The sequence below is a fragment of the Oncorhynchus keta genome, chromosome 24 (assembly GCF_023373465.1).
Source record: "Oncorhynchus keta strain PuntledgeMale-10-30-2019 chromosome 24, Oket_V2, whole genome shotgun sequence".
Classification (NCBI taxonomy): domain Eukaryota; kingdom Metazoa; phylum Chordata; class Actinopteri; order Salmoniformes; family Salmonidae; genus Oncorhynchus; species Oncorhynchus keta.
Window position 1 is genome coordinate 35587541 of NC_068444.1, and position 25023 is coordinate 35612563.

Below are 25023 nucleotides of genomic sequence, written 5' to 3' on the forward strand. Positions count from 1 at the left end.
CAATTTGGACTGCAGACCAAATAACACATTTCCACCGGTCTAATGTCCACTGCTCGTATTTCTTGGCCCAAGCAAGTCTCTTCTTCTTATTGATGTCCTTTAGTAGTGGTTTCTTTCTAGCAATTGACCATTAAGGCCTGATTCACACAGTCTCCTCTGATCAGTTGATGTTGAGATGTGTCTGTTACTTGAACTCTGTGAAGCATTTATTTGTGCCGCCATTTCTGAGGCTGGTAACTCTAATGAACCTCAGCAGAGGTAACTCTGGGTCTTCCATTCCTTTGGCGGTCCTCTTGAGAGCCAGTTTCATCATAGAGCTTGATGTTTTTTGCGACTGCACTTGAAGAAACTTTCAAAGTTTTTGAAATGTTGACTGACTTTCATGTCTTAAAGTAATGATGGACTGTCGTTTCTCTTTGCTTATTTGAGCTGTTCTTGTCATAATATGGACTTGGTGTTTTACCAAATAGGGCTATCTTCTGTATACCACCCCTACCTTGTCACAAAACAACTGAATGGCTCAAAAGCAATAAGAAAGAAAGAAATTCCACAAATGAACCTTTAAGGCATGTGTGTTAATTGAAATGCATTCCAGGTGACTACCTCATGAAGCTGGTTGAGAGAATGCCATGAGTGTACAAAGCTGTCATCAGGGCAAAGGGTGGCTATTTGAAGAATCTCAAATATAAAATATATTTGTTTAACACTTACCATATGTGTTATTTCCTAGTTTTAAAGTCTTCACTATTATTCTACAATGTAGAAAATAGTCAAAATAAACAAAAACCCTTGAATGAGTAGGTGTTCTAAAACTTTTGACCGGTAGTGTAATACATTTGCAAAAAAAAAGAGAAATTGTCATTATGGGGTATTGTGTGTAGATTATTGAATCATTTTAGAATAAGGCTGTAACGTAACAAAATGTGTGAAAAAGTCAAGGGGTCTGAGTACTTTCCGAAGGCACTGCATGTACATATAGGTAGGGATCTCAATTGTGTTAAGATTCTATTTTGTATGGCGACAACTCAACAAGCTGTTTGATATTTGGTGAGTGTGCTGCCCAAATTGTGGCTCTCTGGTGCAGTATTTTGAATGATTTTATTGATGTCTGGTCAGACAGGAGTATTACCATTAGCAACACCTCCAGCACCCCAGCCATTTTGCATAGCTAATTGCTCAGGTACAGTAGAAATAAGGCTGAAATGTCATGATACCCCGCCTCCTCCCTTCACATAGAAAGCAGCCAATGAGAAGACAGAGTCAGATGAGTGGTTACGCCCCATTAAGAGAGCAGTGGTAATAACTTTATTGCAAAAATACAGGATCCCTCTTTCCCTCGTTCGCCAAGCAATGATACCCAGTACCAACACACACAAACACCCTACACACACACAAACACATACAACTCGCTCTCTAAAAACGACTCCTAGCCCTCTTTCATCCTCACATCATCTCTATTTCACACACAAACAGTACATCATTTTATCTCCTCTCTATGTACTTTCTTTCATTCGCCATCGCTCTCTTTCTTCCACTCTCTCTTTGCATTGAATTTCCATTGACTGTTCCTAGCATAGTATACAGCCCTCGAACTCAACTCTGTACCCCGAAGCCAGTTCCACTGCATCTTTTCATTGTTCCCCTGTAATCAGGGACTGATTTTAGACCTGGGACACCAGGTGTGTGCAATTCATTATCAGTTAGAACAGAAAAACAGCAGGCTCCAGACCTCGTAGGGTCAGAGTTGAATACCCCTGGTATACATTATCCCTTCTTACTACATAGTGAACCACTTCAGTACTATGTATGTATATGGTGCGAATCGGAAATCACACCCTATTCCCTATGTAGGGCTCTGGCCAAAAGTAGTGTGTAGTATATAGGGAGACGGGTGTCATTTGGAACCGAGCCTATGACTTAGTACAGTATTCAACAGCAGCATTTAATCACGTATCTTCTTGACTTAAATTCATAAATAAAGAGTCCGTTCGTGGGCGTGTCCACTTCCTGCTTCCTATCTGTCAGGTCAGAGGTCAAGGGTCAGGAGGGAAGGTTGATTTGCATAGCAGACTCATGCGCTACAGTTGGCTACATTCTCCAACATCCACAACACAAACAGCAACAAAATAATCAAATTAATAAATACATTTCTTTTTTTAAATCACAATGTTAAAAGACAGACAGAGAGCTGTGTCTTTGTCTAAGTGCCAACCTTTGGTTTAGATACAACAATCATTTATCATTTCTGTCTAGATCTCGTTCTGCACTGGCCATTGGTCTCCAAATAGGGATTAGTTATAATGTATTAAATGTATGTACTTATTATGTATATACATACATATTATATGTACATATGTCATAACATGTTCAGCAGGTTAAATCATATCATAACATTTTCAAGACATGTCAGTGTTATTCAGTTAGGGGTAAGTCAGAGAACCCTGTTATAACTGGAGCATGAGAGACAATACCTACAGTACACATATGAAGTATATTTATAATATAGTGTAGTTCACCATTCATATCTGAGTAACATCAGGGTCAGAGCTGAACGGAAAGGTCCAGAAGAAGATAGAGAATCTCAGTAACTAAGAACCAATCATGTTAACCTGAGGCCTCAAATAAATTAGATTACATTTACCCTTCATCGAGTACACTTCAGCAAGTACCGTTCAGCTGGTACACTTTCCTAAGTACATTTCAGCAAACACACTTCCCAAATGACAATTTAGTTCCCTTACCCTCGCTCGGTCAAAGCTCTCGCTCTCTCTCACGTTACATCAGGTGTGCAAAAGTTTGTTCCGTTTAGCTACCGTTATCTGTAAAAAAAAATAAATGAAATTTAAAAAAAGGAAAAAGGAAGGTAGTTTCTCCCGATAGAAATGGGAGAGCAGCGTTAGCCGTTACAACGGTCAGTCAGGTGACCTCCAGCTGGACACTTGTGAAGGTCACTCAATCCAGGACCAGGAGTCACCACTAAAGTTATCAATATCTTCATTATTATCATTATTAGTATGAACATTCCATAAGGTCTTAATAACATACAGGTTTCATATATCGTTTTTCTGTACATGACTTTAGTTATTATTAGAGTTCCGTCTATACGTAGCTATGTAGGCACGTATGCACTGGTCCTGGGGTTCCCTTGGAAACAACATATCCAGGTGTGCTGTGCTGTCATCAGACAGGAAATGCCCATAAAGTAAAAGGAAGAAGCCGTGGCTTATCGGTAACCCCCTCCTCCCCCTGTGGATCTTTCGGTCACCTCAAGGTTCCAGGGCCCCTCTGATTGGGGCAGATAAAGCAGGGAGATCATAGGCTAATCCTAGCAAGCTAATCTACTCCCTCCTTTATAGGCCCAAAGAGGGGAAGGCTAGCAGGATAATGTTCAGAGTCGGACTATATTGGGAGGCTAACAGGCTAGCAGGTCGCAAGCTAGCTAGCTAGAAGTGTAATTAGGTGAGTTTGTTGTTTTGGGTTTCAGAGTAATTCCTGCTGAGGGGGACTAAGAATGACTGCATAGACTGAATAGTTGAAGAAGGGCGGAGGGTGCGAGATGGGGGTAGAGGGATGTTAGTAGACCACTGAGGGACGGACGTGGGGAGAGGTGTGTGTTTGGGGTTGGGGGGGGGTCCTAGACCAACCCCCTATCGTGGCGTTGGGTGAGGTGCATGGCTGCTTTGGAAGATGCCTGTAGCGGTGTGGAGAGTTAGGACCCCGGATGTCTGCCCTGGGAACTGCCTTTAGCGGTGTCGAGGGTAAGGACCTGCAAATAGCTGTCCTGGGAGGTGCCTTTAGTGGTGTGGAGTATTAGGACTCCAAAGAGCTGCCCTGGGAGGTCCCTGTAGCTGTGTGGAGGGTAAGGACCCCATAGAGCTGCCCTGGGAGGTGCCTGTAGAACTGTGGAGGGTTTGGATCCTAGAAGGCTGCCCTGGGAGGTCTCCGTAGTGGTGTGGAGGGTAAGTAAGGACCCTAGAGGTCCAATGTGGGATGTGCTTGTAGCGGTGTGAAGGGTAAGGACCCCAGCGAGCTGCCCTGGGAGGTGCCTGTAGCGTAGATGCATATGGAGGCACGTCAGTGGTTTGAAGACCACTGTCTTAAGTGGTCTGAAGTCAGCTTCACCCCCGTCAGACACCAGAAACTCCCCGCGCCATTGGGCATCTCCTGCAGGGGAGGGACAACACAGTGATGGACAGGCCCCAGAGGTGAAGGGTGAGGGGTCATGAAAGGACTGGGTGATGATAATTATGATGATGATTATGAAGACGAAGATACTGAAGTTGAAGATGATGATGATGACTAAGATGAAGATGGTGATGGTGATGATGAATATGATGATGGTGTAACAATACAGGGTCTCAGAGGAGATTAAGTAAGTAAGCAGAGGCACTGACATCTGTCTGCTTCACCTTCAGAAGGAAAGAGAGAGATGGGGATAGAGAGAGAGAGAGACAGGGAATAGAGAGAGAGAGAGAGATGGGGAATAGAGAGAGAGAGAGAGACGGGGATAGAGAGATACGGGGGATAGAGAGGGACGGGGGATAGAGAGAGAGAGAGACGGGGATAGAGAGAGGGGGAATAGAGAGAGAGAGAGAGAGAGACGGGGATAGAGAGAGACGGGGGATAGAGAGAGACGGGGGATAGAGAGAGAGAGAGACGGGGAATAGAGTTAGAGAGAGAGAGATGGGGAATAGAGAGAGAGAGAGACGGGGATAGAGAGAGACGGGGATAGAGAGAGGGGGAATAGAGAGAGAGAGAGACGGGGATAGAGAGAGACGGGGATAGAGAGAGGGGGAATAGAGAGAGAGAGAGAGACGGGGATAGAGAGAGACGGGGGATAGAGAGAGACGGGGAATAGAGTTAGAGAGAGAGAGATGGGGAATAGAGAGAGAGAGACGGGGATAGAGAGAGACGGGGATAGAGAGAGAGAGAGAGAGACGGGGATAGAGAGAGAGAGAGAGAGAGAGAGAGAGAGAGAGAGAGAGAGAGAGAGAGAGAGAGAGAGAGAGAGAGAGAGAGAGAGAGAGAGAGAGAGAGAGAGAGAGAACAGCAGTGTGATGGTATTGCAGATGAGAATTGGAGGTGAAAACAGAGATGCAGCTCTACAACATGACCACTGGAGTGCAGCAGTGCCTGTGTGTGTGTGTGTGTGTGTCAGTGGAGGCTGCTGAGGTGAGGACGGCTCATAATAATGGCTGAAACGGAGCGAATGGAATGGCTTCAAACCATGTGTTTGATGTATTTGATCCCATTCCACTGATTCCTCTCCAGCCATTAGCACGAGCCCGTCCTCCCCAATTGGAGGTGCCACCAACCTCTTGTGGCGTTTGCGTATGATAAACTCACAAAGCTGCGTGCTGCGGTGAGACGGTGGCGACGCGGGTTGATGACTGTGCCGCTCAGACTGCGGACCATTGTGCTGCTGCTGTCAGTCTGGTACACACTCCCCTCCGTGTTGGGAGTGAAGGAGCGGGCTGGCCCTCTTACCCCACACTGCAGGCTCCCGGCCGGGCTGCCACCTGCTCCCATGCAGGAGAAAAGCTGGAGGTCAGGGATCATACACACTATGTACACACATAGCTTCATACACACACTAGACATACTATACACACAATTTAAACATAAACACATACACACAACTACAATATGTACAGTATGTACCTCTACTTCCTGCCTGGAGACTGGCCCGGTACAGGAAGTCCAGCTCTGATAACTCTGCCTCCTCAGGGTCACAGGGTTCATGCTGTGCAGGGGCAGGCTGGGAGTTGTATTTTCTGTGGGAGAGGTGTGCCTTAATGGGGAGGCAGCGATCTGGAGGTGTGTCATATGGCGTAACCACGGCATCTGGGCGGTCCAAGCTCCAGGAGGACCAATGACTTGTGATGGTGTTGAAGGTGGAAACTTGATTGGGCCAATCAGAAGAGGCGGTGGGCGGGGAGGGGTGGGGCTGACTGCGGGATGAGGGGGGGGTGGGCGGAGGGTCAGACTGTTTGTGTGGGGGCTTAGGGTCTGTATACATGTGTGGGGAGTCTGTGTTTGAATGTGGGGGTGGGGGTCGTGTGTGTTGGGGGTCAGACGGTGAATGTGTGTGTGAGGGGGTAGTGTGTGTGTCTGATATATCCCAGAGTCTGAGGGGTAAAGAGGGAAGAGAGATGGCCAGGTGTCTGCCTAGAGGTCTCACACACACACCCCCGACCTGTAACAACTCCTCCAGCCTCACCCCCTGCCTTTCCTCACCCCTCCTCAACCGCTCCTCCTCCTCAACTTTCCTCAGTCCCTGTCCCCCGACCTCACTCATCCCCACATCCTCCTCCCTCCTGACCCATTCTCTCCCCTCTCCCCCGCTAAAAAGGCTGTCTCTCCCCTCCTCAACCTGTGCTGCGGTGTTGTCGGTGGGAGGGGGTTGGAGGGATGAGTGGAGAGGGGTGAGGTTGGGGGAGGGTCTGTAGGAGAGAAGGGGCTGGCCAGGGCCCAGGGCTGCATCCTGGTAGGCTGGCCGGACCTCTTCCCCCTCCTGATTGGGCGTCAGCAGTACTTGGAGCGGGCCAGGCTGTTCACTGATTGGGCGACAGGAGAGAAAGGGCGGGACAGAGACGCTCAGCAGCCATTCACAATCAGAGTAAATAAAGGATGAAACGAAAACACACTTCAAATGGAATGTGTTGACACAGAAGCATCTTATATCAGGCTCATGACTGTAATGTAGGATTCATAAAGCTATAAGGCACTTCATCATCAAGACACCAGTCAGCAAGCAAGCACACACACAAAATCCCCCCCCCCCACATTAACTCTCTACATCTCCGCTGGCTCAGGAATTGCCCAGCAGCCTTTGCAGCAGTCGCCCATTAATCACAGCTCAACGTTGATCAATAGAAGAGGAGAGGAAAAAAATATAATAAGGGAATAAAGAATAAATGAGAGAGCAGTTAAGAACAAGAGAGAGGAGGAGAGGAAGAGTGGAATAAATAACCAGACAGAGGAGAGGAGGAAGAGAGGACTGAAGAATGAGAGGAAAGCACTAGTCTCCTCTCCTCATCTTCCCCTACTGACTAAATATACAGTGTACCTCCAACACAGCACCAGCCCCTCACGAACAGACAGACAGGCAAAAAGGCAGACAGACCTACAGCCCACTCCGAGACAGGTCTGGACCAGATATCTCACCATCAACACAACAGGTACCAGTACAAACCAGTAAAGACCAACATTGACCAACACAGACAAATACAGACCAGTACAGACCAACTACCTCAGAGCAGAAACACTTTCCACTCCACTGCACTACACACAGAGGAGTTTAGGGGTGTTTTGTTGGACAGGCAGAGCTGGGACACATATAGAAGGGTCCTGGGTTGGGTTTTGGGGACATACAGGGGACAGTTATGGTACCTGCGATGCCCCTGTGGACGGGCGCTTCTTGTCTCCTGCTCCATATCCTGATCCTGTGTGATTGGTTCCCAAGGGCTCCTCATGCACGCAGCTACAGCCAATCCACTATGAGCATTAGCCTCATGCAAGGGGCTGAGCACAGCTGAGAATGTTAACGAGAGAGCAGGAGGACAGAGAGAGAGAGAGCGAGAGAGAGAGCAAGAGATGGAAAGAGTGAGAGATGAAAAGAGAGAGAGAACAGGGGGAGAGAGAGAGAAGAGAGAGTTGGAAATAAATAAAGAGAGGGGAAAGAGAGGCGGAAGAAAAGAGAAGCAGAGTAGAGGAGTGGTTCTGAGGGGGCCAGCATGCAAACAGCTCCTTTATGCATGTGTGTGTGTGTGCGTGTGTGTGTGTGTGTGTGTGTGTGCGTGCGTGTGCGCATGTGTGTGTGTGTGCACGCATGCGTGCGTGTGCGCGTGTGTGTGTGCGTGTGTGCATGCGTGTTGGTTAGTCAATGACAGAAAGATGAGGGTTTTCAAGAGAGAGAGAGAGAGAGAGAGAGAGAGCAGAGCTGGGGTCGTGAGGTCAGGGAAAGACGCTGGCCTTCAGAACAGACCGAGTATCAGCTCGTGCAGATTTAACCCTAGTGAACGCGCCCCCTGCTGTCTGAGGTGCTAGTGGGTTAGGAGAAGATGCAGAGACACACAGCAGGAGAGCAACCATCAAATCGGGGGTACGTTCAGAGACGACAAGCAGGTTCCCAATGAGTCGCATCAATGTTGACTTGTACTGTGCAGGCAGTGCGGTTCCTCTCCTGTTGTTAGCTGTGATGTGTTACATGGAACCAGGCAGATTGAGGTGGTTAGTATTAGCTTCAAGCACTGACGTCATTATGCAACGCTAAAACCATTGAATCGCATTAGAAATAATGCCACCAATTTACCCGCAGTTTATGTGTGTGTGTGTGTTGAAGAAGTTGAACGACAGACAACCAGACACACAGGGGCACACACCCCTACTGATTCAACGGATCAATTAAAACCACCCAGTGATGGTGTGTCAGTGCTGGGCCAAAACAAAAGCCTGCACCCACTGTAGGTCTACAGCACCAGGGAGTCGAGAACACTCGTCTATACGCTGTTATAGCATCCCACACACACGCACACACACACACACACATACACACACACACACAGACACACACACACACACACACACACACACACACACACACACACACACACACACACACACACACACACACACACACACACACACACACACACACACACACACACACACACACACACACACACACACACACACACAGACACACACACACACACACACACACAGACAGTAGGTAACCATAAACACACCCAAAATGAGCCACTACACAAAAGTATCTTCTCTCGTGTCCTGACAAGACAAAAGGGCGGGACGGACAGACAGCCACCCAAGGAGGCAGGTGTAAGGAACAGACAGTGACACGCCCCTCCCTGCCCTCACCCTGGTGTTGCAGCTGGTCTAAGTCCATGTATTTGGAAGGTCTGGGGTTGAATCCTACGGCAGCTTCTCTCTCCGCCTCTTTCCTCCTCTGCTGCTCCTGCTGCCTCGCTCTCCTCACCACCTCCTCCTGAAGCTCATCCAGCTCGCTACGGCCAGCGCCTGCACACACACACACATACGTATGCAAACACACAACACACACGCACACCGTATGCAAACACACACACGCACACCGTATGCAAACACACACACACACACATACACACAAGCACACGCACGGGGAGGTGGGAGAAACAAACTTTAGAGTCTGAATACTGTGCAAACACACAAACCCACGCTGCCACTCTGACACCGTTACGTATCACACGCACGTATATACACACACACACACCCAGGTTGCTGTTGCTGCCCCAGCTAGGTGCTGGCAGCTCCTGCAGGATGGCACTGGTGCTCTTGGACTTGGGCACCGAGCGCCATGACGGACCAGACATCAGCACACGCTTCTGACCTACCTCCCTGAGAGAGAGGGAGGGGAAGAGAGAGAGAGAAACTCTGCGAGACTGCAACAAGGACAAAACGTATGGCGCTGCCATGGTGTGTGTGTGTGTGTGTGTGTGTGTGTGTGTGTGTGTGTGTGTGTGTGTGTGTGTGTGTGTGTGTGTGTGTGTGTGTGTGTGTGTGTGTGTGTGTGTGTGTGTGTGTGTGTGTGTGTGTGTGTGTGTGTGTGTACCTGTCAGGGCTGCTGCTGTTCCTCTCGCTGCTCTCGTAACCACTCTCCATCCTCTGTATCAGACAGGGCTGAAGATCCACCCCTCTCAACGGGGGAGGAGGAGGAGGGGGGCAGCCCGTACCATTGCCTAGCAACCCAGGCATCCCTGCCACACCGGCCACCCCGCCAATGTGTCCCCCCAAGCCCGCTACACCCCAGGCCACCTCTCCTGCCCCCTGCAGATCAGGCGTGTTAGTTGGACAGTGTTGATGGAGCTTTGGAGGTAGACGGGGCCCGGGCAGGGTGCTGTAGCCCAGCGGAGAGCCTCTCTGGCGGGTGAAGATGCTGTCGATGTTCAGGGCCTCCCTCCGTGGCCTCCAGGCTGGCCGGTAACATCGACCACCAGAAGAACTGGAGAGTCAAACATTTAGCAGGTAGCACTGTAAAAGGTTAACTTACTGTAACAAGCTCGGAGAACAAACTTCACTGCAACACTTGTTATGTAAACCTTCTACTGTGTAACATTCACATGGAAGTACAGGGCATTCGGAAAGTATTCAGACCTGTTGACCTTTTTACACATTTTGTTACATTACAGCTTTATTCTAAAATTGATTAAATCGTTTTTTTCTCCCCTCATTAATCTAGACACAATACCCAATAATGACAAATCAAAAAACTTTAAAACATTTTTGCAAATTTATAAAAAATCTAAACGGAAATCACATTCACATAAGTATTCAGACCCTTTACTCAGTAGTTCGTTGAAGTAAGTTCGAGCTTGGTTTCATCAGACCAGAGAATCTTGTTTCTCATGGTCTGAGAGTCGTTTAGGTGCCTTTTGGCAAACTCCAAGCAGGCTGTCATGTGCCTTTTACTGAGGAGTGATTTCCATCTGGCCACTCTACCATAAAAGCCTGATTTGGTGGAGTGCGGCAGAGATGGCTGTCCTTCTGGAAGGTTCTCCCATCTCCACAGAGGAATTCTCAAGCTCTCTCAGAGTGACCATCAGGTTCTTGGTCACTTCCCTGACCAAGGCCCTTCTCCCCCGATTGCTCAGTTTTTCGCTTTGTCATTATGGGGTATTGTGTGTAGATTGCTGAGAATTTGTATTCATTTAATCCATTTTAGAATATGGCTGTAACGTAACAAAATGTGGAAAAAGTCAAGGGGTCTGAATACTTTCCAAAAGCCCTGTATAGGTCAGTATAAATGTGTGTTTCTGTTCAGCAGCACCCACCTAGACTTGGACTCGCTGCTAGTGCTCTCATCCTCCCAGGGAGGCCCCACGGCCCCTGCCTCAGAACCCAGCACAGATCCCCCTATACCCGAGGAAGAGGAAGAGGACATGGGACGGGAGGAAGAGGAGGAGGAGACGGGATAGGAACAGGTAGAGGAGGGGGGGTGGGAGGAGGAGGAGGAGGAGGAGAAAGGATGGGAGGAAGAGCATGACGACATGGGACGACGAGAGGAGAGGAGGAACACGGCTGTCTCTTTATAGTCCCCCTGCTGCAGGGTAGGGGAGGGGGGGCGGGGGGGGGCCTCTGTTACTGAGTCTGATGGAGATGGAGAGAGGGATGGAGAGAGGGATGGAGAGAGGGATGGAGAAAGGGATGGAGAGAGGGATGGAGAGAGAAATGGAGAGGGGGATGGAGAGAAAGACAGAAATAGAGAGAGAGGGATGGAGAGAAAGACAGAAATAGAGAGAGAGGGCGGTTAGATTGTTTTTTTTTGTGTTGACGGTTCTCCAACTCTGATCCTGGAGGATTATAGAGTGTGCAGGCTTTTGTTTTAGCCCAGCACTAACACGCCTGATCCAGTTGATCAACTAATCATTAGCTGAATCAGATATGTTCCTGAAGTGGTATTGTAACATTATGTAATTCACCTGTTGCGTCTGCGCTGTGTAGGGGCGTGCCGTTGTCATGTTTACCGACCACTGTGGTCTGCGATTCGTTGGACAGGTGGCTGCCTGTTGACTGGTGTAGAGGGCGATTTCGAGATGCTCGGTGGCTGGAGCTGTCAGAGGAATCTGTACGGGTATCACTGGATATAGAGGGCTCCCGCCCTGAGCGAGAGAGAAAGACACAGAGAGAGAGAGAGGGAGGAAAGGAGAGAGAGAGAGACAGACGGACAGACAGAAAATGAGAAGAGAGAGAGAGGTTCGGTTTAGGGTGCGTGTCAAGCTTAAGTTTTGGGGTGAGGGCCAGGGTTTAGAGGTCTGGGGTTAAAGGTTACCAGAGTCCTCGCTGTCATAGCCAGCCTTGCTGCAGTGCAGCAGGTCCAGCTGGGGGTTAGAGAAGGAGGGGCTGTCCTGCGATACCACCGGCGTCCCCCGGGGGTCAGCATAGAGCAGCAATAGAGGCTGGTAGTGACCCTTTATACAGCGTGCCACCACGTCCTTCCACTTAGGACCGATCTATCGAGATAACACACACAAACACACACTACTAACCAACATATCTAATGTTGTGCCCTTGAGCAAGGCACTTCGCCCCAGAAAATAGCTCACCATTCAGGGAAGATGAATTTCCGTTCTAACCAACCATTATATTCATTAACGATATCCTTTATACAGCTAAATTCTAGATAAAAAACATATCAACTATCTAACTAACTAATTCACTCAGTCACTGACTCACCTCTTTGACATGAGCGTCGTCGAAGTACATCCACTTGCGTATCTTAGTCTGGAAGAAGAATGTGGAGTAGTGTTTACCATAGTAACACACCATACCAACCAGGTACAGCTCAGCCTGACGAGCCCTCTCCTCTGTCACACGGTAGAACAACTAGGGGAGAGGGAGAGGAGGAGAGAGAGAGAGAGAGAGAGAGAGAGAGAGGGGGAGAGGGATAGGAGGAGAGGAGGAGAGGGAGAGGGATAGGAGGGAGGAGGCGAGGGGAGAGGAGAGAGAGAGAGAGAGAGAGAGAGAGAGGGGATAGGGATAGGAGGAGAGGAGGAGAGGGAGAGGAGGAGGAGAGAGAGAGAGGAGAGGGAGAGGGAGAGGAGGAGAGGGGAGAGAGAGAGAGAGAGAGGAGAGAGAGAGAGAGAGAGAGAGAGAGAGAGAGAGAGAGAGAGAGAGAGAGAGAGAGAGAGAGAGAGAGGAGGAGAGGAGGAGAGGGAGAGAGGAGAGCAGAGAGAGAGAGAGGCAGAGGAAGAGATAGAGAGAGAGACAGAGAGAAATCAGATGTACTAGAGGATAAAGGAAGAGCAGGTATGAGGTATGTTGCCTGGGCAATCGGAAGAAATAAAGACCACTGAGCTAAAGCCTCTGTGTAATGTGTGTTAATGTGTGTGTGTGTGTGTGTGTGTGTGTGTGTGTGTGTGTGTGTGTGTGTGTGTGTGTGTGTGTGTGTGTGTGTGTGTGTGTGTGTGTGTGTGTGTGTGTGTGTGTGTGTGTGTGTGTGTGGATGTGTGTGTGTGGTTTGTGTGTGGATGTGTGTGTGTGTGTGTGCGCGTGTGTGTGTGTGCGTGTCTTACATCCCCCAGGCGTAGACAGGTGCCCAGGCTGTGAATGACATCCTCAGCCAGGTCAGAGTGGTCTGAGTCCCAGACCAGGCCGATGGACACTATCTCTGGAGAGTTCATCAACACACGGCGAATACGCAACACCTCCCCACAGTTACTCTGCAGGGTTGGAAGTGAGGCAGAGGAAAACAGAAAATAATACCGTTATTAAAAGAGAAGAAGAATGGTTTGAAGTGATTATTAAGGAATCTGAGGAATCTTATTTGGAATCTGGGAGAGAGAGGGATAGTTTGCTGAGTAGTGTTTGTCCAGTAGCCTTCTGTTCTATTGAGTTCAGAACCATGTGTTCTAGACTCTTCCTCTGACTCACGACCCACCACAGAGCTGGCAGAACACACACACACACACACAGAAATTAACACACAAACGCACACACCAGGGCTGGCAAAGCCGTCTCGAAAACAGCCTGAGAACACCCTGGCAACCAGAGAGAGTGCCAGAACACACACACAAAGACAAACATACACACACACACAAACTCCATTCGTGGGTAGCGGGTTGGACCGGGCTGGCACTGGTACTGACAGGAAGGGATTATGCCAGGACGACCTGGTCCTGAGAAAGGGACACACACTCCGAATGGGACCGGGAGAAGAGCATGGATGGGACCATGGGATAAACACGGGACGTAGCATAGGGCCAAAGCTATCACAGGCAGTATTGCAGAAGTATAGAGTGAAGGGATCCTCTCAGCCTCACAATAACAAGATAATGGCGATGTGACTAGCAGGGAGACTGGGGACTGGGGGGCTGGGGGGTTGTAGAAGGGGCCAGCCGCCAGGCTCTGCCCAGAGAAGAGGCCCTTTGTGTGGGTACTCTGGCAGCGAGGGGCAGGGTGTGTGGAGCAGCACTGGATCTATTCACCGCCTCCCACCAACAGCTCTCTACCATGCGGCAGCAGCATAAAGCTCACACACACACACGCACACACACACACCTGCATGCAAGCCAGTACAAAGAGCTGTCAATGTGTGTTCATCAATGCGTGAGTGTGTTTGTTTGCATGCATGCATGCATGTGTGTGTGTGTGTGTGTGTGTGTGTGTGTGTGTGTGTGTGTGTGTGTGTGTGTGTGTGTGTGTGTGTGTGTGTGTGTGTGTGTGTGTGTGTGTGTGTGTGTGTGTGTGTGTGTGTGTGTGTGTGTGTGTGTGTGTGTGTGTGTGTGTACACTCACTGGGCAGTTGCGTAGGTCTCCCATGTTGCTGGCGTTACGGAGCAGCTCTCCAAACATGTCTGGGGTGGGCTTCTCTCTGCACTCTAACATCCTCACCGCCTGGTTACTGCAGCAAGGACACACATACACACGTGTCCTCAAGAACACACACTGGACTAAACCACACACACACACACACACACACACACACACACACACACACACACACACACACACACACACACACACGTGTCCTCAAGAACACACACTGGACTAGACCATACACACACACACACATTCACGTGTCCTCAAGAACACACACTGGACTAAACCATACACACACACACACACACACACACACACACACACACACACACACACACACACACACACACACACACACACACGTGTCCTCAAGAACACACACTGGACTAAACCATACACACACACACACACGTGTCCTCAAGAACACACACTGGACTAAACACACACTAAACCAGACACACACACACACGTGTCCTCAAGAACACACACTGGACTAAACCATACACACACACACACACACACGTGTCCACAGAACACACACACTAAACCACACACACACACACACACACACACGTGTCCTCAAGGACACACACTGGACTAAACTATACACAGACACACACAGACACACGTGTCCTCAAGAACCCACACTGGACTAAACCATACACACACACACACACACACACACACACACACACACACACACACACACACACACACACACACACACACACACACGTGTCCTCAAGAACACACACTGGACTAAACCATACACACACACACACGTGTCCTCAAGAACCCACACTGGACTAAACTATACGGGTAACTGTCAAAATAAAGGAAACACCAACATGAAGTGCCACCACGAGCCACCAGAACAGCTTCAAAGCACCGTGGCATAGATTCTAGTGACGCGACACCATTTTGTTCCGGGAGAAATGTTGATGGTGGTGGAAAACGCCATCTCAGGCGCTGCTCCAGAATCTCCCAGAACTGTTCAATTGGGTGGAGATCTGGTGACTGACATGCCCCTTTAAGATCCCTCTTTCAAAGTCCCTGAGATCTCTGTGGAGGCACCTGCATTCAACATACTTTGCAACCCTTATTGAAGAAGTGTTTCCATTATTTTGTCAGTTACCCGTATATCATCCCGAACAGAACACGGTGTACTATACACTGTACACACACATCCTCAAGAAAAAACACTGTACTATACACTGTACACACACATCCTCAAGAAAAAACACTGTACTATACACTGTACACACACATCCTCAAGAAAAAACACTGTACTATACACTGTACACACACATCCTCAAGAAAAAACACTGTACTATACACTGTACACACACATCCTCAAGAAAAAACACTGTACTATACACTGTACACACACACACACACATATATTCACACGCACACAAACACGCACATTCACACAGATACTAGACATACACATTTCCTCAAGAACACACACTGTACACACACACACACACACACTCTACACACAGATATATCTGTTCTCACCAGAGGGACGTGGTAGAGATGTAGTGAACCATCTGAATGAAGGGGAGGGGGTCCGACGAGGCTCCACAACTATTACACACACACTGAAAAAAATATATATATATATATTTATATTATAAAGACGTACAGAGACATTCTGTTCTCTTATCCACAACGGGCCGGCACGAGTGGAGGCCTTTGCTTCAGTCGAAACAGTAACACAACTGATGTGCATCCCCAGTCCTCGGGGGCCTGAGTGTCTCCTGGTCTTCTTTTCCTGACACTTTTTGATCCATTGTGTAAACAGAATATCCCTATGAATGTCTTATGGTTTAGTATATGTCCATCGCACCTGTTCGAACAGCGTCATGGCAAACTTCTGGTGTGGTATACAGTGTTTAGCTGTACAGATGTCCTCTCTGGTCTCGGCGCTGATGTGGAAATGGATACGCATCAGTAGGTTCTCCTGAAACACAAACACACACACACACACACAGAGTTACACAGATTGCGTTGTGTATTTTATAAGACCTGCTGGATGTTCTGACTGAACACATTTACAACGAATCGATCAAGTAGTACCTCCCTGACACACACGTACGCGGGCGCAAAGAATACACACACACACACACAGCCACACGCAAACTGTGGAGGCGAGAATCTAACTCCGCTGTGTAGGAAAGGGACACTGAAAAATAGCACCTATCCCTTTCGCTCTGTCTCTGTGTCCCCCCCCCTCCCCTTCTTTCTCTCTCTCTCTCTCTCTCTCTCTCTCCTCCGTCCCTCTCCCGGGTTTCTCCCCTCATCCTCCCGCTCTCTTCCTCTTCTCCTCCCCACCTCTGTCCGTTGACTGATCACTCCAACTCGTATTAGCTTAAAAGCAATTATCTGTATCGATGTTCACACACTGGGACAAACACGACTCCAGTGCAATCCTATAGGGAGGGACAGAGGGTACTTAGCTAAATGGCTAACGCTAGCAGAGCTGGGCTGCGAGTCTTAATAGAGACAGAAGGACACATAATAGACAGGCGTTAGATGGACCACCCTCCTCCTGCAGGAATCTGTACCAGCCCTCTGCTCAAACGCATCTTACTTTGCGAATCAAGGAGAATTAGATGGTGTTAGAGCAGGGCTGGAGTGATAGGACGCACACGCAGAAGCTCCCCGTGAGGAGGGTTGACGTGGGTGCGCGTGCGTGTGTGTGCGTGTGTGTGGGTGGGTCTGTGTGTGTGCGTTTGTGCGCGTGTGTGGGTGTGTGTGTGCGTTTGTGTGCGTGTGTGTGTGTGTGCGTGCGTGTGTGTGTGCGTGTGTGTGTGCACGTGTGTGGGTGGGTGTGTGTGTGTGCGTTTGTGCGCGTGTGTGTGCGTGTGTGGCTGTGTGTGTGTGTGTTAGGCTTACGAAGCATTCTGCTGCGTCGTCCATGATCCCCAGCTGGAAACGCTGTTCGTCCTGGAAGGTCTTGGCCAGCGCACTCCGCAACACGTCCGACGGTAACACACGCTCACTGCTGAACTGGAACTGGGCAAAGATACTCTACACACACACACACACACACACTAAAACTGAACAAATTGCAGCAGCTTTAACAGAGTAGAACGTACCATAGTACAACTCCGTCCAAGAGGTTGCGTCTTGGTCAGACATCCACCACGGTGTGAGGACAGAGGAGGAGTATTAAAACAGTTCTACAACTATTACCTCGTCCCTCATTGTTTCACTATAGACAAACTGGGACGCCCCTTTAAGGCTAGAGAGGTGTGTGTGTGTGTGTGTGTGTGTGTGTGTGTGTGTGTGTGTGTGTGTGTGTGTGTGTGTGTGTGTGTGTGTGTGTGTGTGTGTGTGTGTGTGTGTGTGTGTGTGTCACGGTGGCTCTGCTGACTGCAGCAATGCGCCAAGGAGAGTAGAGGGGGACTATACCCTACAGAGAGGGAGGGAGGGAAGGAAAGAGAAAGGAAAGAGGGGAGATATAGAGAGGGGGAGGAGGGAGGTGTGTGTGTGTGTGTGTGTGTGTGTGTGTGTGTGTGTGTGTGTGTGTGTGTGTGTGTGTGTGTGTGTGTGTGTGTGTGATTGAGCTGAGGGGAAAATTCCTAAGCATCACTCTACTACAGCAAGAGAGGACCGGAGAAATCGACACCACTACCATATTCATCTCTCCCTCCCCCGGTCTCTCCCCCGCTATGTTCCTCTCTCTGGATGACTTTAGACAGGCAGCCCAACTCTGATTCTTTTTCACTCATTTGTATTTTTGAGCAACCAGATCTGAAAAAGAGCTGATGTGAAAAGGTCTGATGTAATTGGTCAAAAGACCAATTAGTGAAAAAATGATCAGAATTGGGCTGCCTGTGTAAATTCTCTCCTACTCACTCCCACTCTCTCAACCGGTACAGAAGGAGGGCCAAGGGGTGGTGAACATTGTGTCACAAGTTAGGGATGATGTCTAATCAGCAGACAGAATCTGTTCAACTCACAGCAGTTATCTTTACTATAGCCTCACATGTACACCGACCATACTTCTTCACCTACGAGCTAGTGTGTGCGTGTGTGTGTGTGCATGCGTGTGTGTGTGCGTGTGTGTGTGTGTGTGTGTGTGCGTGTGTGTGTGTGTGCGTGCGTGCGTGCGTGCGTGTGTGTGTGTGTGTGTGTGTGTGTATGTGCGTGTGTGTGTGTGTGTGTGTGTGTGTGTGTGTGTGTGTGTGTGTGTGTGTGTGTGTGTGTGTGTGTGTGTGTGTGTACGTGTGTGTGTGTGTGTGTGTGTGTGTGTGTGTGTGTGTGTGTGTGTGTGTGTGTGTGTGTGTGTGTGTGTGTGTGTGTGTGTGTGTGTGTGTGTGTGTGTGTGTGTGTGTGCGTACGTGCGTGTGTGTGTGGCACCCCAGCGTGGGTTCTGCCGTCTCAGCTCTTTCAGTCAGCCAATTAATTACAGAGGCTCAGGAGACACTAACAAATACACCACTACACACACACCCTACACGACACACACTTATACGCACACATAGCGCACACCAACAACACTACATTCTACTATGCACACACCAACACTGCTACAAGACATGATGTACTCAGACTGACACACATCCCTACACATCCTAAGGCATCTCCCTACACACACCCATCATTAGAACGCATTACTATATACACACCATACGAAATAGACACTGTTATGTGTACTGACAGCCAGCATCAGATGTTATTTGTGACATGCTTGGTAAACGACAGGTGTAGACTAACAGTGAAATGCTTACGGGCTCCCAACAATGCAGAGAGAAAACATATATATATATTAATAATAACACGAGGAATAAATACACAATGAGCAACGATATCTTGGCTATATACACGGGGTACCAGTACCGAGTCGATGTGCAGGGGTTCAAGGTAATTGAGGTAGATATGTACATATACAGTACCAGTCAAAATTCCCTACTCATTCAGGGGTTTTTCTTTACTTTGTACTATTTTCTACATTGTAGAATAATAGTGAATCATTCAAAATTATGAAATAAAACATATGGAATCATGTAGTGACCAAAAAAGATTTAAACAAATCAAAATATATTTTATATTTGAGATTCTTCAAAGTAGCCACACTTTGCCTTGATGACAGCTTTGCACACTCTTCGCATTCTCTCAACCAGCTTCATGAGGAATGCTTTTCCAACAGTCTTGAAGGAGTTCCCACATACGCTGAGCACTTGGCTGTTTTTTCTTCACGCTGTTGTCCAACTCATCCCAAACCATCTCAATTGGGTTGAGGTCGGGTGATTTTGGAGGCCAGGTCATCTGATACAGCACTCCTTCACTCCCCTTCTTGGTACAATAGCCCTTACGCAGCCTGGAGGTGTGTTTTGGGTCATTGTCCTGTTGAAAAACAAATGATAGTCCCACTAAGTGCAAACCAGATGGGATGGCATAGCAGAATGCTGTGGTAGCCATGCTTGCTAAGTGTGCCTTGAATTATAAATAAATCACAGACAGTGTTACCAGCAAAGCTCCCCATCACACCTCCTCCTCCATGCCTCACGGTAGGAACCACACATGCGGAGTTCATCCATTCACCTACTCTGCATCTCACAAACACACGGCAGTTGGAACCAAAAATACCAAATTTGGACTCATCAGACCAAAGATTTCCACCGGTCTAATGTCCATTGCTCTTTCTTGGTCCAAGCAAGTCTCTTCTTCTTATTGGTGTCCTTTAGTAGTGGTTTCTTTGCAGCAATTCAACCATGAAGGCCTGATTCACACAGTCTCCTCTGAACAGTTGATGTTCAGATGTGTCTGTTACTTGAACTCTGTGAAGCATTTATTTGGGCTGCAATTTATGAGGCTGTTAACTCTAATGAACTTATCCTCTGCAGCAGAGGTACCTCTGGGTATTCCTTTCCTGTGGCGGTCCTCATGAGAGCCAGTTTCATCATAGAGCTTGATGGTTTTTGCGACTGCACTTGAAGAAACTTTTAAAGTTCTTGAAATGTTTCGCATTGACTGGCCTTCATGTCTTAAAGTAATGATGGACTGTCATTTCTCTTGGCTTATTTGAGCTGTTCTTGCCATAATATGGACTTGGTCTTTTACAAAATAGGGCTATCTTCTGTATAAAACCCCTACCCAGTCACAACACAACTGATTGGCTCAAACACATTAAGAAGGAAAGAAATTCCACAAACTAACTTTTAACAAGGCACACCTGTTAATTGAAATGCATTCCAGATTACAACTTCATGAAGCTGGTTGTTTATGTAATAGTTCATGTGTCAGGGGGCTAGGGTCAGTCTGTTATATCTGGAATATTTTCTCCTGTCCTATCCGGTGTCTTGTGTGAATTTAAGTATGTTCCCTCTAATTCTCTCTCTCTCTCTCTCTCTCTCTCTCTCTGTGTCTCTCTCTCTCTCTCGTGAGGACCTGAGCCTAAGGACCATGCCTCAGGACTACCTGGCCTGATGACTCCTTGCTGTCCCCAGGCCACCTGGCCGTGCTGCTGCTCCAGTTTCAACTGTTCTGCCCGAGGCTATGGGAACCCTGACTTGTTCACCGGACAAGCTACCGGTCCCGGACCTGCTGTTTTCGACTCTCTCTCTCTACCGCACCTGCTGCCTCTAACTCTGAATGATCGGCTATGAAAAGCCAACTGACATTTATTCTTGAGGTGCTGACCTATTGAACCCTCTACAACCACTGTGATTATTATTATTTGACCCTGCTGGTCATCTATAAACGGTTGAACATCTTGAAAAAATGATCTAGCCTTAATGGCCATGTACTGTTATAATCTCCACCGGCACAGCCGGAAGAGGACTGGCCACCTCTCCGAGCCTGGTTCCTCTCTAGGTTGCTTCCTAGGTTCCTGCCTTTCTAGGGAGTTTTTCCTAGCCACCTACATCTGTATTGCTTGCTGTTTGGGGTTTTATGCTAGGTTTCTGTATAAACACTTTGTGACATCGGCTGATGTAAAAAGGACTTTATAAATACATTTGATTGGTTGAGAGAATGCCAAGAGTGTGCAAAGCTTTCATCATGGCAAAGGGTGGCTACTTTGAAGAATCTCAAATATAAAATAATTTTTGGTTACTACATGATTCCATATGTGTTATTTCATAGTTTGGATGTCTTCACTATTATTCTACAATGTAGAAAATAGTTTTTAAAAAAAAGAAAAACCCTTCTATGAGTAGCTGTATCCAAACTTTTGACTGGTACTGTACTTCGGTAGGGATAAAGTGACAACAGGATGGATAATAAACAGTAACAGCAGCGTATGTGTTGAGTCAGAAGTGTTAGTTTGATTCCTGGTTCTTTGGCTTAGTGATGAGCTTGGAGGGCACTGTGGTGTTGAACGCTGAGCTGTAGTTGATGAACAGCATTCTCACGTAGGTGTTCCTTTTGTCTAGATGGGAGAGGGCAGTGCGGAGTGCAATAGAGATCGCGTCATCTGTGGGTCTGTAGAGATCGCGTCATCTGTGGGTCTGTAGAGATCGCGTCATCTGTGGGTCTGTAGAGATCGCGTCATCTGTGGGTCTGTAGAGATCGCGTCATCTGTGGGTCTGTAGAGATCGCGTCATCTGTGGGTCTGTAGAGATCGCGTCATCTGTGGGTCTGTAGAGATCGCGTCATCTGTGGGTCTGTAGAGATCGCGTCATCTGTGGGTCTGTAGAGATCGCGTCATCTGTGGGTCTGTAGAGATCGCGTCATCTGTGGGTCTGTTGGGGTGGTATGCGAATTGGAGTGGGTCCAGGGTGTCTGGGATGATGGTGTTGATGTGACCAGCCTTGATGTGACCAGCCATGACCAGCCTTTCAAAGCATTTCATGGCCACAGATGTGAGTGCTATGGGGCAACAGTCATTTAGACTTGGCTTTTTTGGCCACAGGGACGATGGTGGTCTGCTTGAAACATGTCGATATTACAAACTGGGTCAGGGAGAAGTTGAAAATGTCAGTTAAGACACTTGCCAGCTGGTCAGCGCATGTTCTGAGCTACACACAGTATCAGCTACGGTCATCAAAATGTTCAAACGTTTTTAAAACAATTCCAATCAGGTATTGAATGAATTATAGCACATGAAAACAATTCTTGACACGGACAAATAATGAATGGATTTCAGGTATTTTGGTGGGAATTCGGGTATTATTGAAAAATATTGTAAAATGTCCCCGTTTTTTCCTTGGAATGCTCATATGTACATTCTCTAATGGAATCAGGTATTTGTTTTATTTATTTATTTAAAATAAAAATATATGTATTAGATTAACATAAAGGGGTGGACCAGGGCTGCAATAGAACAAGGTCCTCTGTCTAGGCGTACCGGCACTCACCTGTCTAGACTGCCTCATGAATTACTGTTGTTGTCACGTTCTGTTGTAATCATTCAACAAGTTTGTCAATAGCAGGACACCCTCAGACTAAAAATCAACACACTTGGCTCCTATCTATACATACTTTACATTGTTTGCGAGATCAGACATAACATCACTATAATCCGTGTGATCATTTTTGGAAGTTGCTTTCATTGAAGCGCGTCTGGTATGTAAAACACTTCAACTATATCAAAGGATTACTTTTTTTCACATTCCACCACAAATGAACACACCTCAAAATAAAGTTCACTGCAACGTAAGTGTCGAGATGATGTGTTAAATCCCAGACGAGGCTCGACCAGATAGATGCGACGGAAAGACGGTGTATTCCATTGAGATGCTGACAGGTCAAAGACGGTGTATTAACGGGGGGAAACGACAGGCCAAGATTGAGCCCGGGAGTTAAATGAAAGGGGGGAGGGAGTTAAATGAAAGAGACAGGTCATAAAATGCGGGAGTTAAATGAAAGAACATTTCCGGGAGTTAAATGTAACGTTAACGGGGGAAATGAAAGAGACGGGAGTTAAATGAAAGAGGAGGGAGTTAAAAAAAGCAAGAGTGGGAGGGAAAGAGACGCGGGAGTTAAATGAAAGAGACGCGGGAGTTAAATGCAAGAGACGCGGGAGTTAAATGAAAGAGACGCGGGAGTTAAATGAAAGAGACGCGGGAGTTAAATGAAAGAGACGCGGGAGTTAAATGAAAGAGACGCGGGAGTTAAATGAAAGAGACGCGGGAGTTAAATGAAAGAGACGAGGGAGTTAAATGAAAGAGACGAGGGAGTTAAATGAAAGAGACGCGGGAGTTAAATGAAAGAGACGCGGGAGTTAAATGAAAGAGACGCGGGAGTTAAATGAAAGAGACGCGGGAGTTAAATGAAAGAGACGCGGGAGTTAAATGAAAGAGACTGGAGTTAAATGAAAGAGCGGGAGTTAAATGCTGGAGTTAAAGAGACGAGGGAGTTAAATGAAAGAGACGGGAGTTAAATGAAAGAGGAGTTAAATGAAAGAGACGCGGGAGTTAAATGAAAGAGACGCGGGAGTTAAATGAAAGAGCGGGAGTTAAATGAAAGAGACGCGGGAGTTAAATGAAAGAGACGAGGGAGTTAAATGAAAGAGACACGGGAGTTAAATGAAAGAGACACGGGAGTTAAATGAAAGAGACGCGGGAGTTAAATGAAAGAGACGGGAGTTAAATGAAAGAGACACGGGAGTTAAATGAAAGAGACGCGGGAGTTAAATGAAAGAGAGACGGGAGTTAAATGAAAGCGGGAGTTAAATGAAAGAGACGCTGGAGTTAAATGAAAGAGACGCGGGAGTTAAATGAAAGAGACGCTGGAGTTAAATGAAAGAGACGGGAGTTAAATGAAAGAGACGAGGGAGTTAAATGAAAGAGACGCGGGAGTTAAATGAAAGAGACGGGAGTTAAATGAAAGAGACGGGAGTTAAATGAAAGAGACGCGGGAGTTAAATGAAAGAGACGGGAGTTAAATGAAAGAGACACGGGAGTTAAATGAAAGAGACGAGGGAGTTAAATGAAAGAGACGGGAGTTAAATGAAAGAGACGCGGGAGTTAAATGAAAGAGACGACGGGAGTTAAATGAAAGAGACACGGGAGTTAAATGAAAGAGAGCGGGAGTTAAATGAAAGAGACGAGGGAGTTAAATGAAAGAGACGCGGGAGTTAAATGAAAGAGACGCGGGAGTTAAATGAAAGAGACGCGGGAGTTAAATGAAAGAGACGCGGGAGTTAAATGAAAGAGACGCGGGAGTTAAATGAAAGCGATCGATGCAGCGAGATTGAAGTGATTGACAAGAGGATTTTGCGCCCCTCAAACACAGGATATAGACGGCTGTATAAGACTGATCCTCAGGTGGACGGGGCATGCGCCCGTTGCCAGGTACATATAGAATTCGCAGAGCTGCAACCTACCTTGAGGGCACAGAAGATGCAAGAGTCTTCCATGCACTTGTGAGTGGTCAGCTGGCGGAAACTTCTACGGAAGATATCCAGATGCCACAGAACCTAAGGCGAGAAAAAAATCTGCGTTATATATTTACATTTTTTACATATGGGACATGTTTACATTTTGAAGAGGAGGCATGTAACCTAGAGGTCAGACCGGCAAACGAAGGGTTGACGGTTCGAATCCCAGGTGGTAAACATTTGGTGGGATGCGAGTCGGGTATTGTGGCAGCGAAAAAAATAATCAGAAAAAGTATTCAAATTAAGACATTCAACCGTATTCAAAAAGTGTGTGTGAAAGGGTGGGGGGTGACAGTGCATGCCCTCCTCCTCCATCCCTCCTTAGTTTATTTATGATTAATCAGCTCCCAGCTGTGAAACATCACTACAGCG

At 47.5% G+C, this 25023-nt stretch overlaps 1 protein-coding gene across 4 annotated transcripts in view; it reads right to left on the reverse strand.

Annotated features, from left to right (window-relative positions):
• Positions 1–1267: 1267 nt before the first annotated feature.
• Positions 1268–25023, reverse strand: part of LOC118357741 (inactive ubiquitin carboxyl-terminal hydrolase 54-like) — a 34111-nt gene continuing 10355 nt past the window's right edge. For 2 of the 4 annotated variants that reach the window (XM_052478216.1, XM_052478215.1), the window contains 17 exons: positions 24598–24690; positions 17217–17351; positions 16168–16281; positions 15837–15919; positions 14292–14397; positions 13071–13217; positions 12232–12381; positions 11828–12008; positions 11478–11657; positions 10830–11145; positions 9611–10000; positions 9272–9396; positions 8881–9039; positions 7393–7534; positions 5662–6557; positions 5347–5519; positions 1268–4164 (listed from right to left, as the gene is read on the reverse strand). In XM_052478216.1, the coding sequence (XP_052334176.1) occupies positions 4075–4164; positions 5347–5519; positions 5662–6557; positions 7393–7534; positions 8881–9039; positions 9272–9396; positions 9611–10000; positions 10830–11145; positions 11478–11657; positions 11828–12008; positions 12232–12381; positions 13071–13217; positions 14292–14397; positions 15837–15919; positions 16168–16281; positions 17217–17351; positions 24598–24690 (3480 nt within the window). In that variant the 3' untranslated portion in view covers positions 1268–4074. Of the gene's footprint in view, positions 4165–5346; positions 5520–5661; positions 6558–7392; positions 7535–8880; positions 9040–9271; positions 9397–9610; positions 10001–10829; positions 11146–11477; positions 11658–11827; positions 12009–12231; positions 12382–13070; positions 13218–14291; positions 14398–15836; positions 15920–16167; positions 16282–17216; positions 17352–24597; positions 24691–25023 lie in introns of those variants that run through there. The other 2 variants (XM_052478217.1, XM_052478218.1) reach the window with 2 other exon arrangements.